Genomic DNA, 22,946 nt, shown 5'->3' with positions numbered 1-22,946 from the left:
TTCTGTTTACTCTGCCCTTCTTAACGCAAAAATATTTGCTTGAAGCAAATCCATAAAAAGACCGTATTAGGAGAATTGTGTAATGTCCCCTAAAAATAGGAAGTAAGAATCTAGGACTACAGAAAATCATTTTACTCAGATAAATGAATGACTGAACAAGAAAACAAAATTCTTAACAAGTTACTGTACTGCCATGAAAGGTAAGTCAGTCAGTTCAGTTGTCTTGGCTGGGTGTTATATTTTGCGCTGTGCTCACTGGGAGACTAATTGCTTGAAATAAATATTTGAAGATCTCTGTGTCTGGTCCTTGTAAGCTGTTTGATCAGTTTGGTGTTTCTGATAGGACCTGTTTTTTATAAAACCTTTAAGATTCCTGTTAGGCAGGTTTTGTGCCATATTGTCCCATCCATATAAGTACAGTGAGAGGTGGAGCTTCATAGAGCCTCGTCTTTATGAACATAAGGATCTGGGAATGGTCCAGCAGTAATTCATACAGTACCGGTCATCCTTCCTTCTTTCCATGCTTGTTTCTGCTCATTTTGGAAGGATTACTCCCAGTCCCCCGCTTGAACCCCCAATCAAGTTTTATCTTAATTTTAAGGTTGAAGAGGTGGAGGGAGGAAGTTTTTCTCTATCTGTATCACACTTATCAACTTTTAGGACTGTTTCTCAGATTTGGGACGTGATGTCTGCTGCTAAGTGTGTTTCCATCTACAACTGTCAAGAGACCCGAGTCTCTGCACTGGAAACCTGATAGACCAGGGCTAATCTGATCTATCATTACACAGTGGTCTGGGGAAGAGATATCATTTCCAGCCCACCTTGCCCTGTCCAGAAGAGACTGGGCAGTGCTACCTTGCTGGTGACCAAAGAGCTGGAAAGCTGGCTTTAGCAAAACAGGGACCTACGTGTGTCCCAGCCCGTCTTCCCAGAGGATTCCTCTTGCCTGCCCTGTGGTGAAGCCTGTTTTTTTTCAACCCCATTTCCTCCTGAATGAATGCATAGAAACAATCTCAGGAGATCCACCATCCCTTTTTCCCTTTCTTGACCAGAAAACAAACCTCCCTGCTTTGAGGTTGGCCTCTATCCCTTGTTTCTGATACTTAAGTACTCAAAACCAGCAAGACTCTATTAATGTTGAGAAATAAGGGGACTTTTTAAATGCCTTGTGTGTTTCCTTAATGTTATGGTTTAGCCTCAGTCAGCAACTAAGCACCACACAGCCACTTGCTCACTCCACTAGTGGGACCCCAGTGGGATGGGGGAGAGAATTGGAAGGGCCAAAGTAAGAAAAATTTTGGGTTGAGATAAGAACAGTGTAATAATTAAAATAAAACAGTAATAGTAATAATAACAATAATAATATAATTAAAAGAAAAATAATGAGAGAGAGAGGTGAAACCCTGGGAGGAAGGAAAAACCCCAAACAACAAGGGATGTAACCACTCACCACCCACTGACCAATGCCACTGGTACCCAAGCCACGATCGCCGCTCCCCCCGGCCAGCTCCCCCCAGTTAATATTCTGAGCATGATGTCATATGATATGGAATATCCCTTTGGCCAGTTTGGATCAGCTCTCCTGGCTGTGCCCCCTCCCCTCCCAGCTTCTTGTGCACCCAGCAGAACATGGGAAGCTGGAAAAGTCCTTGACTAGTGTAAGAACTACCCAGCAACAACTAAAACATCGGTGTGTTATCAATATTATTCTCATGCTAAGTCCAAAGCACAGCACTATAGCAGCTACAGTGAGGAAAGTTAACTCTATCCCAGATTAAAACCATGACGCTTAAGAAAGCCAGAGCTTTGTGGAAGTGAACTGGGTAGATCTGTTACTGCGCAGTGTTGCCCACGGAACAACTGTCTGCTGGTTTTGGATGGGCCTGATGCATGATTTTTGAATGCCTGCACTAGCAAACCAGAGGGTGGCTGGGCCCGAAGGCAGTCGGGGCATCCTGCAGTGCTCAAGGCTGCCTGGGGTCTGCTGCCCTGCCCACCTGTGGCAAAGCTGTGGGGGGAAAGCTAGACAAGCTCCCTGTAGAAGACTGGGGACAAACTGTGATTTTAGGACAGACACAAAGCTATGGGGGACAGAAGCTTAGGGCTGGGAGGTAATGGGATCTGAAGGGACTGGCACTGCGGTGCAGCCTGTAAAACTCTGTGCGCGTTTCCCCAGTGCATATCTGGGCACAAGGGGATAATTGTTTGCTTTATTTAAGGTGTCCCAGGTGAAAAACTCGTGATTTGATTCCTACTGTGCTGGGTGTTATCTACGTGGCTTTGGAGAGTAGTGCCAGCAGTGTCTTGGTAATGCTTGTTTTTAAAAGATACTTTCTTCACTCTACAAAGTGGGATGACAGCACTGTAATGCTTTTATGCAGAATGACGACTGATAATTTCATGCCTCGAGCTTGTATCTTGAGGGCTGATTCAGCACAGAAAAAAAAAAAGAAGCAGCAGAAAAAAACATCTGAATTCCTTTTTATAGGATTGTGCAAAGCTGATTGTTTTTGTGGCTTAAATGGCTTTGCACCCTGGCTGTACGGTATGGGTTTCAAAATTACTCTGTGCTGAATTGGATCCCTATTTTAGCGGCCTGTGGCTCTGACCCGCACTTTGCTTATCTTTCCTGTTGAAACTAATTTATACTCCAGCATGGCATAGTAGTACTGTGCTAATAAGAAAATACTATTGACAATTGTGATAGATGCACTCATCGCTTAGTGAGTGCAGAAGACTTAAACTGATTGCATTTTTACAATCTGTATATTTCTCTGCTTATTGTTTGTGTCCTGCTGTTGGAAAAACAGATTAGTTGCATAGTAAATCTCTCTAATCAACACAAGAGAAGAACAAAAAGAACAAGCACCCTCATTTGTTACAGCTACTTCAGAAGCGTGGTCATTTGAAGGATGTATTCTGGGAGGTTTCTCTCTCTTCTTCAGAAAGGCTTGTTAATATGGGCATAACTAATCAGGCACCTCAGAAAAGGACAAATGCATGCTCATTAAAATTAGCTAAAAAAACAACCCACATAACTGGTATCTATTGTAATGTTACTTCTGTTGTCTCTCACTGTAATGTCGAAGCAACACGTTCCATAAAGCTCATAAAGCCCAAAGTGTGTAGCTAACAGAGGGGACTGGTTTTTTATTTCGGATGCTCACTCTGTGCCTGTTTGCATTCAGGTCCAATGTATTCAGTTCCCTTTACAACCTTCTCCTTCCCTCCCCTCCCTCTAAATTAAAGCACACCTCCGTTTGGAGCTGTCCCCAGTCAGACCTTTTCCTTGCTGTAACACAGATATGCAGGGTGTAGTGGATGTATAAAAATATTGTTGGGTGACAAGACATAAATAAAGTGTGTACTGGCTCCTGGTGAGATAACACTGCAGTGTTTAATGCATTTATTAACCATGTAGTGCTGTGATTTGTAGACACTGGATGGATAATTGCAATGTAGCATTTCTGAGAATAAATCCAGGGCTATGGTGCCTGCAAAGGATGGAGGAAGAGGGATTTGGAGAATAGAAGCAGAGAGTTACTAGGTTTGAGAAGACCTTATGGTGGTTATTAGGTGCAGAAGAAGAGAAGACTAGGTTATGGTGTGTCTGAGCAAGGACATACGACTGAACTCATCTAGGAGCCATTGGGATTAGAAGGAAACCTGAAGGTCCCCAGAGTCCTGTGTCTGGAAGAGAAGTATGTCTATAAGCAATATTCCTCTCTCCCTTCAGAAAAGCCCTAGCTCATCTGCTGGCCCTGAGTCTCCTTTCTTTCTGGGAAAGAAATGTGTCATATTCTACTTCTGATTATGAGAGTTTTTTCTTTTCTGGACTTGTTGTTGTTTTCTCTACCAGCCCTTGACTAAGTCCAGCGCTTTAGCTCAAATACTAAAAGCTGAAGATTGCAAAGACCAAAACAAGGCTTGTGTGACTAACGTACAGGATATTGAAGAGCTCATTAGGAGGTGCATGAATATGATTATCTCTAAATATCATCTGTTGCTTCTGCTACCACAGTGATAAGATTCTCTGTAAAAGCAGATGTTCATTTTTACAGAATATAAAAGCTTAAGTGAGTGCAAGGTTGTTGGCAGTATGGGGGCAGCTTCGTCAGAGTAGCCCACATTACTGAATTATAGTTCCCTGCGAAGCCGGGGTTACTGTCAGCCCATCTCACCTAACTTTGTTTTACAGTGAGAGGCATGTCACAGCCAAGTGTGTAAGTCATTAGCAAATGCTATTTTACCTCAGTGGAAAAGATCTCATACCTCTTTCCGTATGTTTAACCAGTTATTTTAAGCTGCTTTTCTTTCACTGTTTTTTTATTATTTTTATCAGCTGAGCCTTGCTTGTGTTTTGTTTAAAGACAAAATTCCCATAGATCTTTTTGTCACCAGATAAGAGCTTTATATTAAAATTCAAAAAAATATAAGTTTGAATACAGACTTATTAGCCATTTGTGTGTGCTATTTTAATCCTGTGGAATTAGGTATTTCTAGCACATTTGAAGGTACCTTCTTGCCTATATGTTAGGCATGTAGAAGACCTCGGATGAGAGCTGGCAGTGAATCTTTGGCATCTTGCATAATGAACAGCTCTCATTTCCCAAATTTGTTGATGGCATAGATTTTCCCTGTCAGAATTGTCTGCAGCTGTACATGATGGGCAGACACTTCTATTGTTTAAATTTTTAGGATAATGGAAGGGGTTGTAAGGTGAATATCCAATGGCTGAGGATATCCTTCATAATTCAAATGCATGTCTCCCAGTGTGGTTGCATTTCCATCAAGGCTATCAACATAACCTCCAAGCCCTGATTTTTTACCTCTGATAAGGTGTTCACTCGCTGTAGCACAAATACAGCACTTCTGCTACATGTAAAGTCCTTTCTGTCCGGGAGAAGGGCAGGAAGAAATTTCCCCTTAGATTGTCATTACGGGACATACGCTTTCTATAGCACTCTCTTCAACATGTAGGTGGGGTTTTTTTTCCATTACTTGTGATTTAGTGATGCACTGTTGCATTATGGTAGTGCAGCCTATGCCAGCATTTCCATTATAACCCGTTTTTACAGGTTTATCACTCAACACTAAAAATGTACTCTTCCAATTTGAAACTTGGCATATAATGTCTCATCCTCAGAATGATAGTTTTTTCTTTCCCTCCGCCTTCCCCACCCCCAAATAAAGGCTGCATTTTTGCTGTATTTTAAAATGGAAGGTATTGTCCTTTCTGTTTTGATAAGAGAAAAAGCCTGCCTGTTTATTAAAATTACTTTCCAATTCTAAGAACAGAGGACTTTATAATAAAGGATTAATGTGAATAAGTGTTGTTGATGTTAGAATGACTACATTAAGTGTATGGATACAGGGAAGTATTACCATCTAAATGAAAGCTAGGGAATATTGATCAAAATGATTGAAAAGCTTTTTTTAATGTTGGTTTTGTTTCTGTTGATTTTACCCTTAAAATAGTGTTCTCAAAGGTAAATATGTTTTAGCTGTTGCACTCTATCAGGCTGAATGAAGTAAAGGAAGACTGCATATAGACAAAATAATGATATTTTCCTCTTTTCTCACTTGAGAAACACAGTGCAGAAGGAACATAAATTCTAACTTTGATGTTAAGACCAACTACCAAGAGTAGAATTTTAGTTAGCACAGTGTTATGAATCCAAAGCAGGCACAAGCAGCAAAGCAGAATGTTTCCAACAGGCAGATGCTTGTGTGGACTAGGAAATTTAGCACTGAATTACAAACTATGAAATATGAGGCTTGTATGATTCTTCCAGCTTACACTGAACCTCTGAACCTGAGGCCTCCTCTGAAGCCTCCTCTGAAGCCTTGCATTCCAATTCCAAGGTAGTATGGGTGTTTAGGATATACTAAAATCAGGACTGAAATCCAATTTCTCCTTCTTTACCCATCTCCCTGGAGCCAACCATTTAGGAGTTGAAATCTACCCAGTTCCTATGAAAGGAAGTTTCCTTACCTCTGTGAATACCACCACCACTGCAAACACGGCAGGAAGGCTTCACTGTGTTGCTTCTTGTTGTAGCAGATTTACTTCCAGGCATTTCTTTTTCCATTTAGATAGTAAAATGTATGCTTACCATAACTACTTTAATGGTACTAATTAGAAGAAAGGGTACGTAAGAGAGAGATTTCACGGAGGGTGTTTATTAATGAATTGAGCTATTATTTTGTCATATATTTGAAAACAATCAACATATGTACAGTATACATTCTTACTATAGCTATAGTTTTTCAGTTGTCTCTAACATATCCATAAATATAAAAGTATCATGAAAAGCAGGGAATGTTCTTCCTCACAAGAAGTTCAGTTCCTTCATTTGGATTCTAAAATCAGTAATTAGGTCAGAGAATATTTTATATCCATAGGCAGCATCAATGGTTTTCAGATATAAAATAAAATAACTGTATGTGGAACTGAATTTTCTGAGAGTATGAAATCAGAATGATCAGCACTTCCTCGCATCAGCTCCAGTCCAGTCCATTTCGGCCAAAACCAGTGGGATTCTGCAGCGTAAAATGAATGCAACACAGTGAGATTCAGATCCTCATTCTTTGCAGGAAATAAATTTGAAATCCAACAAAACTTCCAGGAAGTATCAGACATAGTGCAGTCATTAGTTTTGGTGTATGAATCCAAGTCTTGAAAGACTTGATAGTACATTTAACACTGGTAGCTCCTATAAAAGAGTGCTGTTTATATTTCTGGAATATACAAAGAAAGAAATGATACTGACAATCACTGAAGTACTTAAATCAACCAGAGCACCATTTACTGGAAATATCTTCAGCACCATGGGGATTGCTGTTGCTATTACAGAAAAGCAGAAATCTCCCAGCCCAGTCATGTTCACTTCAGCAATGGAAATATTAAACAACTTATGACGCTAGACAGAGTGCACACTGTTGCTTTCATTTTGTATGATGCTGCCACTAGAAATGTTTCTTTCTTGAGTCAGTGCGGAGAGCACACAGTAATAGCAACAGATGGATGCTCATCATAAGACATGGCTGAAGATATAAGGTTCATTTTTTAGCCTTTGATAATCTAAAATATTCCTGAGTTTAATAATGTATAACAATCAGTGAACACAATGTAAACAAACAGCTCAATTTGAATTACCGGTATATATTTTTAAAGAGATTAAATGTTATTTTTGTAACTTTCTAGAAGAGACTCTGTGGCAGCCATGCAGTATATTAAAATTATATTTATATTTTAATAATAATACATGGAGAAATTGCAAGAATCATGCAGGGTGAAATAGTCCTGTGTTGTATATTTTCCTAAAACTGAATCATATGACAGATTTTTTGTTAATATGCAGTGGTGTTATGGCAATTATTAACTGTCATTTTTCATTTCTTCTCATGAACATCCAGCACCATTTTTAAGTGGCCACAGACTATAACATGTTCTCTGCAGCTGATGGCACCCATCACTGTAATTGCTAAGTACCCGTAGCTGACTGTTTGAAGTTTTGCTGTAAATTCAAATCAGAATGTGAATGTTTTTGGAAAACACGCAGTTACATTTGGAGAATTCATTTGCTAATCATGTGCAAATCACTGTCAAAATTATAGGAGTATGACAACCATGCGAATTTATCTAATTGTTTTGTGCTGCTGTATCTATAAATTGTACAGGGAATAAATTTTGCATTTGTCCATAGGCACAGAAGAAGCGGAAATCCAATGAATCTGTAGATACAGAGCTCTGTCTTAATGAGGTAAGAGTGTGGGTCCTGTCTATTTCACAGCCCTGGTGTCTCCCCATATTATAAAACATTCAGAATCTGTCAAGATTATCATAGGTTTATCTCACATTAAAGTCTTGTTAGTATTGTTTTGTTTGGATACCATAATGTATTAAAGAACGATTTTACTCAGAAATCTGGAGCCGGGCTCAAGGTGGCCTTTGCTCACTTTGTATTTTAATAGCTGTATAGTACATGTTTAGGCAGATCCCATGGCAATTACCATTGCACCTAGCAAGTATAATTAGTTAATATTCTGCAGGAACACACGATACGGCTTTTAACAAATACACAGAAACATACTAGACATCACTCAGTGGCTAACAAAGATGAACAATTTAGGGCATGAGGTGATGTTCACATCAGGAGATGTGATGCTCCTACATCAGGAGACAGACTGACAGCCCCGAGAGACATGAACCTCCCAGTGCTGTTTGAGTAGTCTGCTCAGCCTGACCTCCACCCCTTTCAGATGCAAACATGATATCAGTTTCCATGTCTGTCAGTCCATATCCTTTGTACTGAGCCTCTCAGGAAGCTTAATAATTAGTGATGTACATAAATTAATTTTTACAATGTGGAAGCACATACCCCAGGCGTTGGAGCAAGCCCAGCTGTACTGGCATAAGCTACCACATGGATGTGACCATATCTTTCAGGTTCTTCTTCACCAGTCCAGATTTGCACAGTTCTTCTAAACAATGACAATTTTTTAGCCCATTCCTAATTCTTTAAATTCTATTAAGAATTTCCTGTAGATATTAGAATGAAGCCTAATAACCTGTGAGGGAACAATGCAGTAATGATAACAGATCTGCTGTCATCTTGTGCGGGCTGAAAGACCTTTCACAAAAAGGCCCTAGTAACTGTAGCTTACCATAAGAACTACTAGCCCATCTTATCCCATGGTCTGTGACAGTTTCCAAAAGCCAGATGCCCAGGGCTGAGTATAAGAAAGCATACTGTGATAATTCCCATTCACATTGTCTCTCTAAGGATCGGGGGAGGCTTGTCCCCTCTGTAGGGTCTGAGCATGGAGTAGGTTGGAATTTATGGCATTAGAGGTCCCCTCTAGTCTAACTTGGTCTGATTCTGTGATTATACACATTTGTTGTTTTTTTTTTAAATGAGGATGATAAGCAATGAGAACTATTCCTGTTGCACCTCCTCCTTAAATAGCTCACTATAATCTGCCAGTCTGTGGTTGCATATGCATAGTGTTTAATTATTGGTAGCAAAGAAGACAAAGAATGTAAGTAATGCAGCAATTAAGGGAAAAAAAAAGCATGAGAAAGATAATTTTTCATAAGCTAGAAACCTCTGTCTTTTCTGATCCCATGAATTAGGTTTTATCTATTGTTACCCAGAAGTAACTTGTTATCAAAGAAAGTTGTTCTGGTGACTGTGCAGAAGTTTCAGTCTCTGCAGGTCCTGCATTTGCTTTTTAAAATAAACTGGCATGATAAACACCAATTGTTAAAAAAAAATCTGTACTTAACAAGGGTAGGTTTACACATTGATCTGCTAAAGTGTTTTTTTTTTAATACTTTCTTCTTTTTTTTTTTTTAATTGTGTTGTACTGGTGTTTTTATCTCTTGAACTAACTAAAATACTGTCATTTTAACATCTGTTTTTATTCCTTTTGTATATTCTGTTCTGTGACAGTGATATGTAGGTGACAGTGGAGGGTGGGACAAGAACAAACAGAAGATGAATTTCATGATGTAGAATTAAATATTTTGAAATTAAATTGTGTAATGGTGACCAAGGAAAGTATTGTGTCTTGCAGAATGCTATTGGGAAAGACAACACAGCAGGAGTCTCCACCAGCCACATATCTTCAGAGAATTCGCTCGCTCTTCCTAGAAGCTTCTATCTAAGCACACTGCTCACTCTGATGGCACTTGCACTCTCACTCTGTTTGTTCCTAAGCTCATCACTCGACTTGTAGCTGCATTACAAAAGGACGTGTAAAAAAAAAAATCTGTTTCCTGTCCTCTGTTGTTTATCTGGAATTCCAGGTCTGGGAGCTAAGCTGAGGCACTCCTGCTAGAACAGTTTCAGTCAGATGGAATATTTTTTTTTTCTCTCTAAAAAAGCTTCTTGTGATATTTAGAGGCTTTGTGAAATACTTGGTGCAGTGCTACATTCCAAACCCAAAAGGCTTTTGGGCATGCAGTGTTTTAAAGGGACAGAGTGTAAATTTGCCTGTAAAGCGACCTGGTTGGATTATTTTAAAAATTATTATTTTGATTCTGGCTTTTACCTGAGGAGGAGGATGGCAGATTTCTTAAGATCCTATTTATCTCATTGAATGGTTTTGGTTTTCAAATTGATTGAACTTCAGACTATCAAGGATGACAGGCTTTTGTCTAACGGTGAATGTTCTCCTGCAGAGTGGACTTTATGAATCTTCTTCATTTGATAAATTGCTACTGATGTTAAACTCTTTCAGTGTATTAGCATTTTCCTCTTTAAATGTTTATGTACTGTAAGTGATTCTGCGTTCCCTGCTGAGAAGCCATTATAATTCACATACAGGTGTAATGTATGTCTTTCAGTTAAATTCTCATAAAAATAGTGTGGCATAGAATGTTCTAACAGTACATTTATCTTTTAATTATGATCATCTAGCCTTAACAAGGGTGAAGAGTCTTTAAATTAACAAGAAGCAGCCATTGTGAAAGCTTGATAAAGATATATTTCTTTAAATTTGAGGATAAGCAGCAGAAACAGATTTTGCTATAGGGTTTCAGCTACAGTTTATGGTCTTCTATGCTTCCATTGTGATAATATAGTCCAGTTATTATACTGTTTGTTTAATAAAAAATACATACAAATTATTTGCTCTACTAAAACAGCATTATCTGTTTATACACAGCTGATAATGTCAGCTCAAAAAAGTTACAGAAAATTCATGCCTTACTTATCACAACATTGTAGAGGGAAAAGAGGTAGTAGGATATCATTTAAACCGTGTTTTATTTCTTAGATTGCTAAAATCAACACAAAAAGATGGTTGATCCAATTACAAGGCAGAGTCATGCACACTCACCCCTGTCACAGGCTTTTCTCACCCTGGTGGCTCCTGCTGCAGACCTTGGCATTGCTGACATGATGAACTGTTTGCAAGACCAGTTCCATAAATTGTTTTAATGGTTTGGGTGGCAATATTGCCAGTATACATGATTTGATTGCTTTGGTTCTCACTCAGCGACATTGACAGCCTGCGCTGGCTCATGATGGTTTTCTGCGGTATCTAGAAGGAATTCTTTAAAGCTTTAAATGTCATCAAATAGGCAGCATTTCTCCTAAGGGCTGTCTTTATACCTTACTGTGATGGCTTGTTGACTGTTACAAGCAGTTATGTCTAAATGATCAACAGTAATCAGTTTTTGTTTGTAGTGAAAGTGGAAGATAACTTCGCCAAGCAAGTTCATCATGTTGAATTTACAGATTTACATTGAGACTTACACAATTATGTCCAGGCCTGCTCTGAAACGTCCAGATCAATTATTTGCAATACAACTATAAAATACAAATTACTGTTTTATAAACTGCAGTGAAGTTCGGGAGTGTGCAAAATATACATCTTACTAAGAGATTATTAAACTTATTGGCAAGTTCATCTTTTGAGCTTTTTCTTAGCTAAATAAACACTTTCATAAATTCTCAAATTCACTTTTGTACTCTTGATTATGGTCAAATAATATAGGTTTCAAAGCACTGTGTATGTGATAGGATTCTAGGATACTCTGTGCCACTGAACATAACAACTTAGACAATCTTACTTTTTAATTCTGTACTGATAAGAAACTGCAAATTACTTTCAAAGGCATCAGAGCTGCTTTTGGAGAAGAAATATATAACACATCATTACCAGCAAAGCCCATGTGGTTCCTGTTGCTCTTCTTTCAGAAGCTAATCAAATTATTGAAAACTAGTGACAACAGAAAAAAGATTACGAGATTCATGATTTAAAAAATAAACGAAATTATTTTATGTCAGAAGGAGAAGATAATATAACCTATTGAAATGCTAATGAACATAGCATTATCATGCAAAAGTCTGACATTATCCAATTAAAAATATTTTCAAAACAAATTCATAAACATTACAATTATTAAATCCATCTTTGATCCAAAAGCTTTCTTTAAAATATCATTTGTATTCAGCACATTAAACATTTTAAGCATTATCGGGAATTTTAATAACCTCCCAATATAGTACATACTTTTTGAAGATTTTTTACTTTTTCTTTGATTACAGTGTCTGTATTACATTTAATACCAATTATTAGAGCTTTGACACTGTGTGATCCAGAATAAAAGCTATTGATCACTTATACTGTAAACAACAACCTAATTAGGTTCTGATTACAAAAGAAATTGCCGGTTATCTGATTCAATGAGAGTTACCTCTAGAAATACAATTACGTATGTATGGAGGAAGAAATGGCATTTTATACAGCTAGCCATGTTACCACAAACAAAACAGAGCACTCAGGCTTTTTTTCCTGTGTAAATTATAGCATACTGAATTCTTAATTAAAAAATAAATTGCTCAGTAAACAGGCAACAGGTAAAAAACCCTGAAGAGTCTGACACTTAATGAGGTTTTTACAGGCATCACCATGCAAATATTAGGGGATTTTCAGACGTTAGATGTGGCGTGGATGATGTCAATTTGGCGTGGTAACCTTGTCAATGCAGTCATTTGCTACAGTCCTGAAGTATGCAAATTGTTTAATTTTTATCTCTTTCAGTCACTAAAATGTCACGTGTTGAGTGCTCAATGAACAAGTTTAGGCTGGGCTTTATAGATTCCTTTAATACATTAATTTTATCAATATAACAGTAATATAGGAGCTGTCCAAATACAGGATGTACATACAGATTATCTACTGTTTAAATTGTAAATTTAACCAAATCACTTGCGTGTAAATTAAATCACGGGGTACCACAAACATATACAAATCATCTTTTTCATTTAACATAATGGAAAAGACATTGTCGTTGGTGTTTTTAGGAGCATGTATACTCTGCCAAGTCAAATAACCTGATTATTTTGTTTATGTTTCTTCTTAAAAGTAGCACACACTGAGATAAAATTGAGATTGAACTGAAATATATGGCTAAGGTTTTGCACTATTTAACATAGATATTAATTCCACAAGCTAGTCCAAAGAAAGAAGCACTGAAGGTGAACCTTTCAGATATTAGTAAAAATAAAAGCAATTGAGTCTTTCCCCGTCCCAGTGCAGGCAGTGGCATCCACCGACAGGCAGCAGTCCTACAGGAGTGCTGGCACAGTGATTTGGTCAGTAATGAGGGGTGCAGCCCTTACTATGGGGAGGAGGTACCAAGCACTGTGCAGGATCCATCCATCTGTCTTCGCTGGGGCACTGGTTACTTTCCATTGGACAGCTTCATTCCCACTGTGTCGCTAGGAAGAATTAGGAGGAACAGGAATTCTTAATCATTTCAATGAATTGTATAGACAGACTCTGTTTGGAGACCTATTCCCAGCCTTTTTTTAAATGAAATTATGTCCCTCTAAAAAACAACCTTTTGAATATGAGGCTGTTCAAAATTTGAGGGATGCTGCAGTTTGAATCAGCAGACTGAAAACATGAAAATATACACCTTTGCTAGGCCTGTGCAGTTAGGCTGGAGATGAAGAAAACAGAGAAGGAATGACCATGAAATCTCACTCTAATTTTAATTTGTGATTGTTGACTTAATCACGATGGTATTTCTGTGGAGGGGAGATGGTGAGAAACCAGTGAAGAACAGAACTCAGAAGAGCTCCCTGAAGGGACATATATTTTTTGTATGTCAAGTGACAGGAGTATCTCACACTTAGCACTGGCACTCATTGAAATAAAAGAGCTAGACGGTGCTAGGAACAGCAGCTCCTTCAGAGCACGCAGTAAAAGATGGAAGAATGAGCAGTTATTTGTACAGCAATTATAACTTTCTTGTAGAATAAGCAATTGTTTGGCTTCAACACCAAGGTGGATCTATCTCACTGAAAAATACACGTTCACTGACAGGATTTCTGCATTAAAACTATTCTGGACTAAAGAGGCCTCCAAGGTTGTTTTATGCCCATAAGGTTAGTCAGATTCTACCTGAATGTCCCTGACATCAAATAGAAATATATTTGCTTCTGATGAACTTGGCAGAGAAATTAATCCAGTGACTTGTTAAATATTTTTCGTCTTCAAATATTTGGTTTTTCTTACCAGCTCAGCTCCTCCTATGACATTTCAATTGTTGGCTATTTCAGCTTCTCCTTTAACTTTGGAAGGTCATTTTCTCCATACTCTACAGTAATCCACTTTATAGATTTACCTCAGTGTTGTTTTTTTTTTTTTAAATTACAACCTTCACTTCTGAGAAAAAAAAATGTGTCCAGGAATATGTCTCTACTGAATGACCAACACCTTTAGAGGGGAAGGGAACTGCAAGTTCCTATTTTATCTCTTTTGCAATGGTTTGACTAGAACAAGCTAAAATATAATGTTGCTATTCCCCAGATGGAATTTAAAATTAAGTTTTGTACTGAATAAGGATTAAAAAGTTAGAAATATTTAAATACTTCTAATGCATTTTCCAGTTAGAATTTCAGTCAGATAAAGTCTCATTAAGCAGTATTTCTTTTCAAGAGTATGAAGTTTCACTGCGAACTTTTGATGGTTCCATTTTCAAGGTAAAATCAGGGAGGGTGGTGAATTCTCATTTTTAATGCAATATTATCTTGACTTTCGTACACCCTTGTTCCATGCTGTCTTCATCTGAGTTTGTTTGCCTTCAGGGGACGGTTATGCTTAATAGATACATTTTAGATATGGTCGCCTCAATAATCAGAAGCCAGGTCCTGCAACTCCTACTTAGATGCTCCATCTCTTTTATCATTCATAAAGCCAGAGCAACAAATTCAAAATGTGGCCTAAAGATAATATGAAGTTTAAAAGAGCACAGAGTCAACAAATTTCTCAGTTGCGTTTCTTATCAATATGGCTTGTGCTATTACAAATTGGTACCATCTAGACTATTCACTAAAGTTCTCTGAGCACATTTAACCAGAGCAGCTGCAGTTTCTGCTGTTTTCCTTTTGCCAGGTGCTGATAGCTGAACTTTGCCATGCATGCACTTAGAGCTAATTGCTGCCTTGATTACAGCGGCCAGACCTGATCCCTTTTCAACAAGGGTTCCCCTTAGCCCATTTCCCTCTGCTTTTACTGATTCCAACACACTTTAATTCTTTAGCACTACTTTTTAATATGTCAAAAAGAGAATTTCCTAGAATACAGGAGAAAATGAGTCATAGATTTAAGGGCAATTTTCTTCAAATTCCTCCTGACAAAATACCACAATAATTGACCTTTTATGGACTTCTATCTTCCAAAGCACGGACTGCCCCCTGCTCAGCACCTTCAGTCCTTATGAAACTGAGCAGGAGTTTTGGTGATTCAGCTCCCAGTAAATGAGGCCATGTTTGTTTTCAGGCTTCTTCAAGTCACTCATTCTACAAATTGATGTTATGGATAAACATAAATAATTAGAGGTGGTCTTGTGGCGTTATGCTACTTCCCATGTTGGCCAGCTCATGTCAAGCAGTTTTCCAGCATTGGTAGTAATGATGCAAGGTTCCTCATGGCTCCTTCAGCTGGGCATAGCTTTGACAGTAGGACATGACGTTCAATGTCCTGCTGTTTTAAACACAAAGATGTTATGCCTTTTATTGTTTTACTCTTGTCTGAAATATAGCCTTCACCCCACCCTTTTCTGAGTTCATTCTCTTGATCTACTTGGAAGTGCCAAAGAGCTGAAAATGGTTGACTGAAGCCACCCTGTTCTTGGTATCAGTCTCAGTAACCTAAGTCTATCTCAGGTCAATAATCTCAGTCCATATTTACTGACCAGTTGTATAAAAGCATTATTACAGCGGGCACTAACAGGCAGCAGCATTCTTCTGGCTGACCACAGAAGCCCTGGTAATACAAGGTACGTTGTCACTAGCTGGCCTGCATTGTACCTAGCCTTTGTGCCTACTTCATCACCCAGGCCTGTCTAGGCAGTACGAAGTTCACTTAGACCACAATAATAAACCATTTCAGAGCTACAAGCTGACAAGTAGATCCAACTCTTTAGCTGGTCTGCAAAGAATAAGTTGAGTTTGATCACTGGATTTGTCCTTAGGTGGAAGCTTAAAAGGTACAAAAGCTAAACCCCATAGATTTACTGAACCACAGGAAGATGTAAATGCCTTCAAACACAGAAGCCAGAAAATCTGCTGAAGCTCTGAACTATTTTTCAAAATAAAATTAAAATATCATGGTCCTCTCCTGATAATGTTTATGGAGTAGAATATATATGACAGAAGGAAGCTTTTGTCAAGAACAAGAGAAAGCCTGAAGATGCAAAAATTACTGTTTAGGGAACCACCATTTATTTTAGCAGGAAATACTGCAGAGAGCACACTGCTGAGAAATAGAAATGTGTGTCCCAGTATGTAGAAGACAGAGAAATAATACTTTTTTTTTTAACGTGATTTTGTGAATTGGTTCATGGAAAACACTCTCCCTTTACAGGGGTGAAGCAATTCTCTTAGGAGAAATCTAACCAAAATCACAGCTGAGAGCACAGGGTCTTGTCTTTTTCCCACACCCCCAAACCTGATTATCAGTAATTACATCCTCTGCATGCTTTGGGGTGGAGCAAAGACTTTAACCCTTAAGTGAAAGTTAATTCAGGAAGAGTGTTTGTGAGTATTGTTAGAGGCGGACCAAAGCCCCACTGTGGATGGCATCCACCAGTCAGGAGTGCGCAACTCGACCGAGCTGAGTCACACGCCGCTTGGAAAGAAAAGTAAGTAGAGGTAAAAACTGAAAGGTCTTGAATTTTACATTACCTCCTGTCTGGGAGGGTCACAGTAGAAGTGTGGCATAAACCCAGCCTCTACCTCTTCCAGGTACTCTCCATTATTTCTGGATGAGAAAAAAAAAAAAAAAATCCAAATGGCAGGTAGTGGAAGAGATTTCTTCAAAGCACTGCAACACATGGGAAACATAACTGGTGGCAATTATCAGCCTCTGTGTTCTCCCCTCCTCCAAAATTGTTGCTACTGAATTTGAGTAACAGGGTTTCTCTGACGTTTTGTGTAGCATTACTTAGTGCAGAAATGATTAGCGGTGATTAGTACCGCTCATGCTGGGAAGGTGTATGTGTCTTTCACCTGAGGGTATGTCTAAATTTGCAATTCTTGAGTAAAGTGGAAGTTGACAAGAGCTGCAGCAAAGAGGAAATAGCAGGGGAAGGCTCAGGTAAAAGTAATTTTTGTAACCATCACAACAATAAAGGGATTAATTGAGGGTAGGCAGGACATAAAGGTAACTGTCAGCATTTGGAGCCAGGAAGACTGGCATTCACTGTGAACTGAGGATAGCCAATGTTAGTATTTTCCTGCTTTTTTTGCCTTTTTTTTCCTCTCTTTTTCCAAAACTTTCTGTCTAGAACATGCTTCCATTTTCTCGAGGAAATTCCTACACAAATTTTTACCCTCTTGTGTAAATTCTATGCTGTCTTACGGATTTCTGTACATCTCACTGAAGGTTATTATGTGTCAGGTCTTCAGTCATAATGGCTGGTAATTTGTTGTAAAAAAATAATAACTGTTCACTTGTTCCTGTTGACTTACCTAGACATTGCTCTGAGGACGTTGCTCCTTGGAGTGTCCACACTTTGGAAGTCAATTCATGATGTTTGGCGTTTTCTGTTAGCATAATCCTCCTGCATTGGTATTGTACATATCCAGAAAAAAATCCCTCTCGATAAAACATTATTCACTTTTTTATTAAAAAGCATGTTTTTGTGAGAAAGGTTTCCTTGTTGTTTGTTCTGTTTTGATTTACACAAAAGAAAGGAAGCTTGACTGGCAAAAAAAAAAAAAAAAAAAAGAAAACAAGCTTATTAAAGGTTGATCTCATTGTTCCCTGTTGTTTTACAGTCCACTATGATCTAAGAAAATAAAAAATAAAGCTTTTCCCTTTAAATATCGGTGCATTTGCTTGCTCCCTAGTCTTTTTGTGTTAGTGAATATGGCCTGCAAAATTACAATGAGCAGGGAATATCAGATGGAAATGATGGAAAGATGGGCACAAGAGTGGCCAGCTGGCCCTATTCATACTTGTTCACTCTCTGGCATGCAAACACGCCTCCACACCCATCCCACCCCTTCATCCTGCCAGGCCAGAAAGACAGGGCTCGCTCCTATATTCACACAATGGGAGCAAAAGAGCTGCAAAGGCTACAAAGACTGTAGCAGTGGCTGGGTCTGCCGGGGTGAGCGGGGATATTTTAGGAAATGTAGAGTGTGCTGGGAGGGGAAAGGGAAGGTGGACAAACAAGCTTTCATGATGCTCTGGCTCTTGTTGATGACTAGAAACCAGGAAAATTATTTCAGCATTTACTCCTGTTCAAACTGAGACTTAACAAATGAATATATTACGGGCAAAGAGCAGTTGCCCACCCATGAGAAAGCTACTGCACAGCAAAGGGCAGGCCAGAGCCTCTTACCATTTTAAGGTCAGACAGTTTCAATTGCTGTTGCCTCAGAGTGGGGAAGCAAGGTTTGGGGGCAGGATACAAGAAGGAAAGATGGGAGTGGTAGAAATCAAGATGAAAGGGCTGCTCTTTCAGGGCTGAAAATACTTTTGCAACTGACACAGCAGCAGATCACCATCCTACACGTTCACCATCATGTTTTGCCAGCTCCAGAAGGGACTAGAGTTGCATGGGGTGATGCAAGCAGGAGATGTTTAGCTGTCCTGGCATCGTTTGCTGCTCAGATGATCTGTGTTTTTGGAAGTGGGAGGGGTAGGCAGCAGAATCTATATGGGAGCATCTATCAACTCAGCTTGGGTTCCTGGGCCACCAACTGAGGTTGCTTGGATTTAGGAGTCACTCTGCTGCTATTATGGTCCTGTGCATAAAATGCTGCAGGTACTTCAGCACCTCCAGTGCCATCTCCCAAGTGTTTAACTATTTCAAACACAGAGTGGAGGAATTAGATGCACAAAAACAATCAAAAAGTTTGACAGTACAAGCTAGCATTAGGCTTTTCTTCCATGTGCTTTTCCTCTTCCTCTATGCTGCCACAGCACCAACACTGCAAAAGAGGAGAATAGGAGGAAGGGACAGCAGTGAAGCCTCCATTCAGGAGGTACAGCTCCATGTCAAACCCTGTGTGCAGCAGCCTCTCCGGGGACAGAGGAAACCAAGCTGCGTTTGACACCACTAAGCAGCCAGCTATGCGTGACCAGATGGGTTCTACTCTGTGTGGCGTCTGTGGGTTTGGTTTTCAGGTTTTGTTTTGTTGATATTTTTTTTTTTTGTTACTTCTTACTATTCACACATAAGGTCCCTTTGACATTTTCCCTCTGGGTTGAGAGATAATGGCAACAGGGCTATTTTTACTGCACACAGGCCAACTGGATAAGTTAGTACCGGGGTCTGCCTAGAAGATGCATGATCAGAAGCTATTGTGTCACATTGCCCTTTTTCCAAATGTATCTGTTATGCCATTAATATAGAATGATGCCTCATACCACCAATACCTTGTCATGACAGAGAGGACCAGTGTCCTCATGAAGAAATTGCATTTTCTCTCCACTGTCCTGGGTACTAGGTGTTAAACAAACAATGCCCATCACACCAGGCAATTTGTCTGACTTTCAGTAGGAATGTCAGTAAGGTCTAGTGATGCCCAGATAAGTAAGACTATCTACTTTCAATGACATTTATAGAATCATTTCAATTAAATGAGCTGAGTTATGCAGAGACATTTTAAATGACACCCTTGTAAGTAGATGAAGAAAGCAGTTTGATGTCTTCAGAGCAGGCAGATGATGGACTTGTTAGAGGGGGCAAATTGCCCAGTTTCCCATTAGGGGTTTCCTTAGACATGCAGTTCCAGTGTGCCATTAAACCAGTAACGGGTCTCAGCTGTCTAGGACATGGATTTCTGAAAGGTGGTCTTAAACATTTTCCAAGCATGCTCCTACAGCTCTCCAAACCACTCTGTTCAAGCAATCGGCCAGCCTTGACACTTGCACAGCTCCTATGTGTTGGCAACAAAAACTGTCTGTGTTATTGTCTGCTTCATGCTGAAATTCTGTTTTACATTCAGAGACAGGAGTATGACTTCCTGAAACAATTTTTTTTTTTGTAACAATGACCTCAATTGTTTTGGTGATATGCACGTCTTTTTTGGCCCCAAATACAAATTACACCCCCTAATTCTGCATTGCCAATTTTTTTATCTATATTAATTGCAGACAACTGCAGAGCAACAGCCAGGAACAAGCCAAAACAAGGACTAGAAAATGTTGCTCCAAGGTAATTGTGCAGAAGGTTTTTTGGTTTGAGGTTTGTGGTTTTTTGGGTTTTTTTTCAAAGAGGATGTTAGAAAATATGTTGCTTTGAGGTAGAAAACATAATTCACAGTCTTTAATAAAAAACACATTTATGTTTTGTAGCATTTTAAAATAAAGACTGGTAGCCAATTGCTTTGGAAGGACCTGGCATTCAAGCCTCTGAATTGCTCTTGTATATATTTTTTAAAAAAAGAACATTCCACCAACATTCTCAGTGAGGTTAGATAAACAGATTATATTTATCCCTGGGTTTGCAAGTGTTCCACATCCCTCTCACTTTCAAAAGAGACAGTGACGTAAAAATCTTAAAGAGGCTGTTGCGAAAGTCTTACAAAATACACACACACAGAGAAATACCAGCATAAAACCAAGAATTATGACATAAGTCTACATTCGCCAGTTCACTGCTGGCTTCATTCTGGATTGGAGAGGCCTCAAAGGTAGTATTAACCTGGCTGAGCACTGGTATTTGCCTGTTTGTCAGAGGTCAGAATCTGGTGGCCATAAATACAGTTTAGGTTTTATTTGTCTCCAAAACAATACTTGTCAATACTGCAGTGCTGTTTTGAGCAGATCAATGACTGCACATAGCTCACTGCCTGAGGACTTTATTATTAATAGAAATGTAGGTAGGCTAAATATTGAATGACATTATTAGAATGGGATTGTCCTTCCCTCTGTGACTGACTGACGTCAAACGAACTTAAAGCTCACTAAGATGTAGCCAGGATTCTGCTCGTACTTGCAAGAAATTGTCTCTCCCTCTCTGTCCACCATGGGAGTTGAATAATCTAAAGCAGATTATTCAAACGGAGTTTTGGAGTACTAGCAACCTGAGTTAGCATATAGAAAAAAGTTTGCCTTCTTGGGTGAAAGGCTGAGTCATCTCTGTTCAACCTCTTCAGTGGCACTGGATTAGACCAATTTGTGAGAGGCTCCAGAACCGTTGTCCTTCTTAAATATAGCACACAGGGCTGTGGCTTAATTAAGAACTAGCATGTCCTCGTGGCTCTTATTTCAAACAAAGAAGGTCACACATGTTTAAAAAAAAAAATATTTACGGCTGAAGCAGGAGGCTTTTCCACTTACAACTTGTGTTACCTCAGACGTTGTGACCCCTGCACATTGGGGTCTACACAGGTGTTGTATTGCCACATTAATATGACATGAGGTTGGCCACAAGACCTCTTAGTGCAGTCCAAAGCCTCAAATGGCACCACTTGCTACAGCCCCAATGGGCATCAGAAGCAGCCAGATGCGAAGCTAAGGAAGATGCTTTCCAGGCACATAGCTGGCTGTAGAAACAGTCGTCCTGTCAACCCTAGTGGTGCCCAAGTATCTGATATGTGATTAGGCAACTGACTGGTGAGCTGTACTATGTTATTCCTTTGAATATGATTTAACCTGAGCTCATAAAAGAAAACCTGTTGACCAAAAAAGAGATAAATAGCTGCCTATGATGCCCCTTGGTTGCTAGCACATTAAATATCGCTGTGAGATTTCCTCCTGAAGTAAGAATACATATACATGTTTAGATAACTTTTTTCCTAATCAATTTTTATAAAAAATGAGGCAATCTTGTGCTTACTTGAAACGTAGCAGTGAGCTTTTTAAAAAAGCCACTCAGTATAGAAAAGGAATATTTTTCTGCTGAAGAACACAAAATTTATGTAGTTGGGGGGTTTCTCTTATGATTACAGAGTATCTACACTTGACAATAACTTAACTTCCAACACCCAGTGACATTAATTTCACTTGACTTCCTGTCTTAAGGTCAAAAACATTAATCAGCACTTCTATCATTAGCTCAGTTTCCTTTTCTATTAAGTGATTATGATCACTTACTATTAATGAGTCGTGAAGTTTTAATAAATTTTTGCTAGTGTGAAATTGCTAAACAGTAATTATGGCATATACTGTATGGATGGTTTGTTCCACAATGTACATTTTGCTTAATGTTAGTTAGAAACATCTACAAAAAACAACAGAAAATAATTAACTAGTTATGGCTGAGGATGTGGAATGGCCTTTTCCACCATATTTATAGCCAATAAAAAGACAAAGCAGGTAATTTTTTTTTTTTTTGTCATTGCTGGAATTATTGTATTTCTGGACCTTGTGACTTTTGCAGTTCTTTATGTGAAATAGCACTACCAAGGCTGCTTACTAAACAGGCGATGAAAGAAAATATCGCAACTTTTAAGAGCTATTGTTTTAACTCATGTTATATTTCTACTGTTCTGGCATTGAAACAACAAGGTTAAAAAACAAAAGCCAGACCCTTTCCGTTAATACAGAAGAGAAATAACACAGCAAGTCTCATTGCCAAAAAGTAATGTCTGAATACTGGCTTGGCTTTCCCGTAGCTTGCCATTACTCACAGACACATCTAAACAACCAATGCCAGATGCTCGTTTGGAGCTTGGCTGAGCTTTTTATTGGCTAACTGACTTTTTTAAACACTCATCAACCAGGAGCTGGACTAACAGTGGCTGACGAACTGGAAGGTAACTCTGAACACTGACCATATCAAGAGGGTATATTAAAGAAAACAAAGGAGGTTGCAGTGATAACAGTTTCTCTACTAACTGCCTCCTGTTCCCAATTTTCTGGTTTACTGACATCAGTGAAATTTGCTGAGAAGACTGTATCTGCTAGAGCCACTGCAGATGTACTCCCCTTGTACTGAAGCCAAATTTTCTGGACCACCC

General features: G+C 38.9%; 1 protein-coding gene across 1 annotated transcript in view; it reads left to right on the top strand.

Annotated features, from left to right (window-relative positions):
• Positions 1 to 11,470, top strand: part of GFRA1 (GDNF family receptor alpha 1) — a 150,263-nt gene extending 138,793 nt beyond the window's left edge. The window contains exons 8-9 of the mRNA XM_075108212.1: positions 7,710 to 7,766; positions 9,583 to 11,470. Of these exons, the coding sequence (XP_074964313.1) occupies positions 7,710 to 7,766; positions 9,583 to 9,744 (219 nt within the window). The 3' untranslated portion in view covers positions 9,745 to 11,470. The remainder of the gene's footprint in view (positions 1 to 7,709; positions 7,767 to 9,582) is intronic.
• The last annotated feature ends 11,476 nt before the right edge of the window (positions 11,471 to 22,946 follow it).

The sequence above is a fragment of the Phalacrocorax aristotelis genome, chromosome 12 (assembly GCF_949628215.1).
Source record: "Phalacrocorax aristotelis chromosome 12, bGulAri2.1, whole genome shotgun sequence".
Taxonomy (NCBI): Eukaryota; Metazoa; Chordata; class Aves; order Suliformes; family Phalacrocoracidae; genus Phalacrocorax; species Phalacrocorax aristotelis.
Note: the sequence above shows the minus strand (reverse complement) of the source record. Positions and strands in the feature narration are given on the sequence as shown.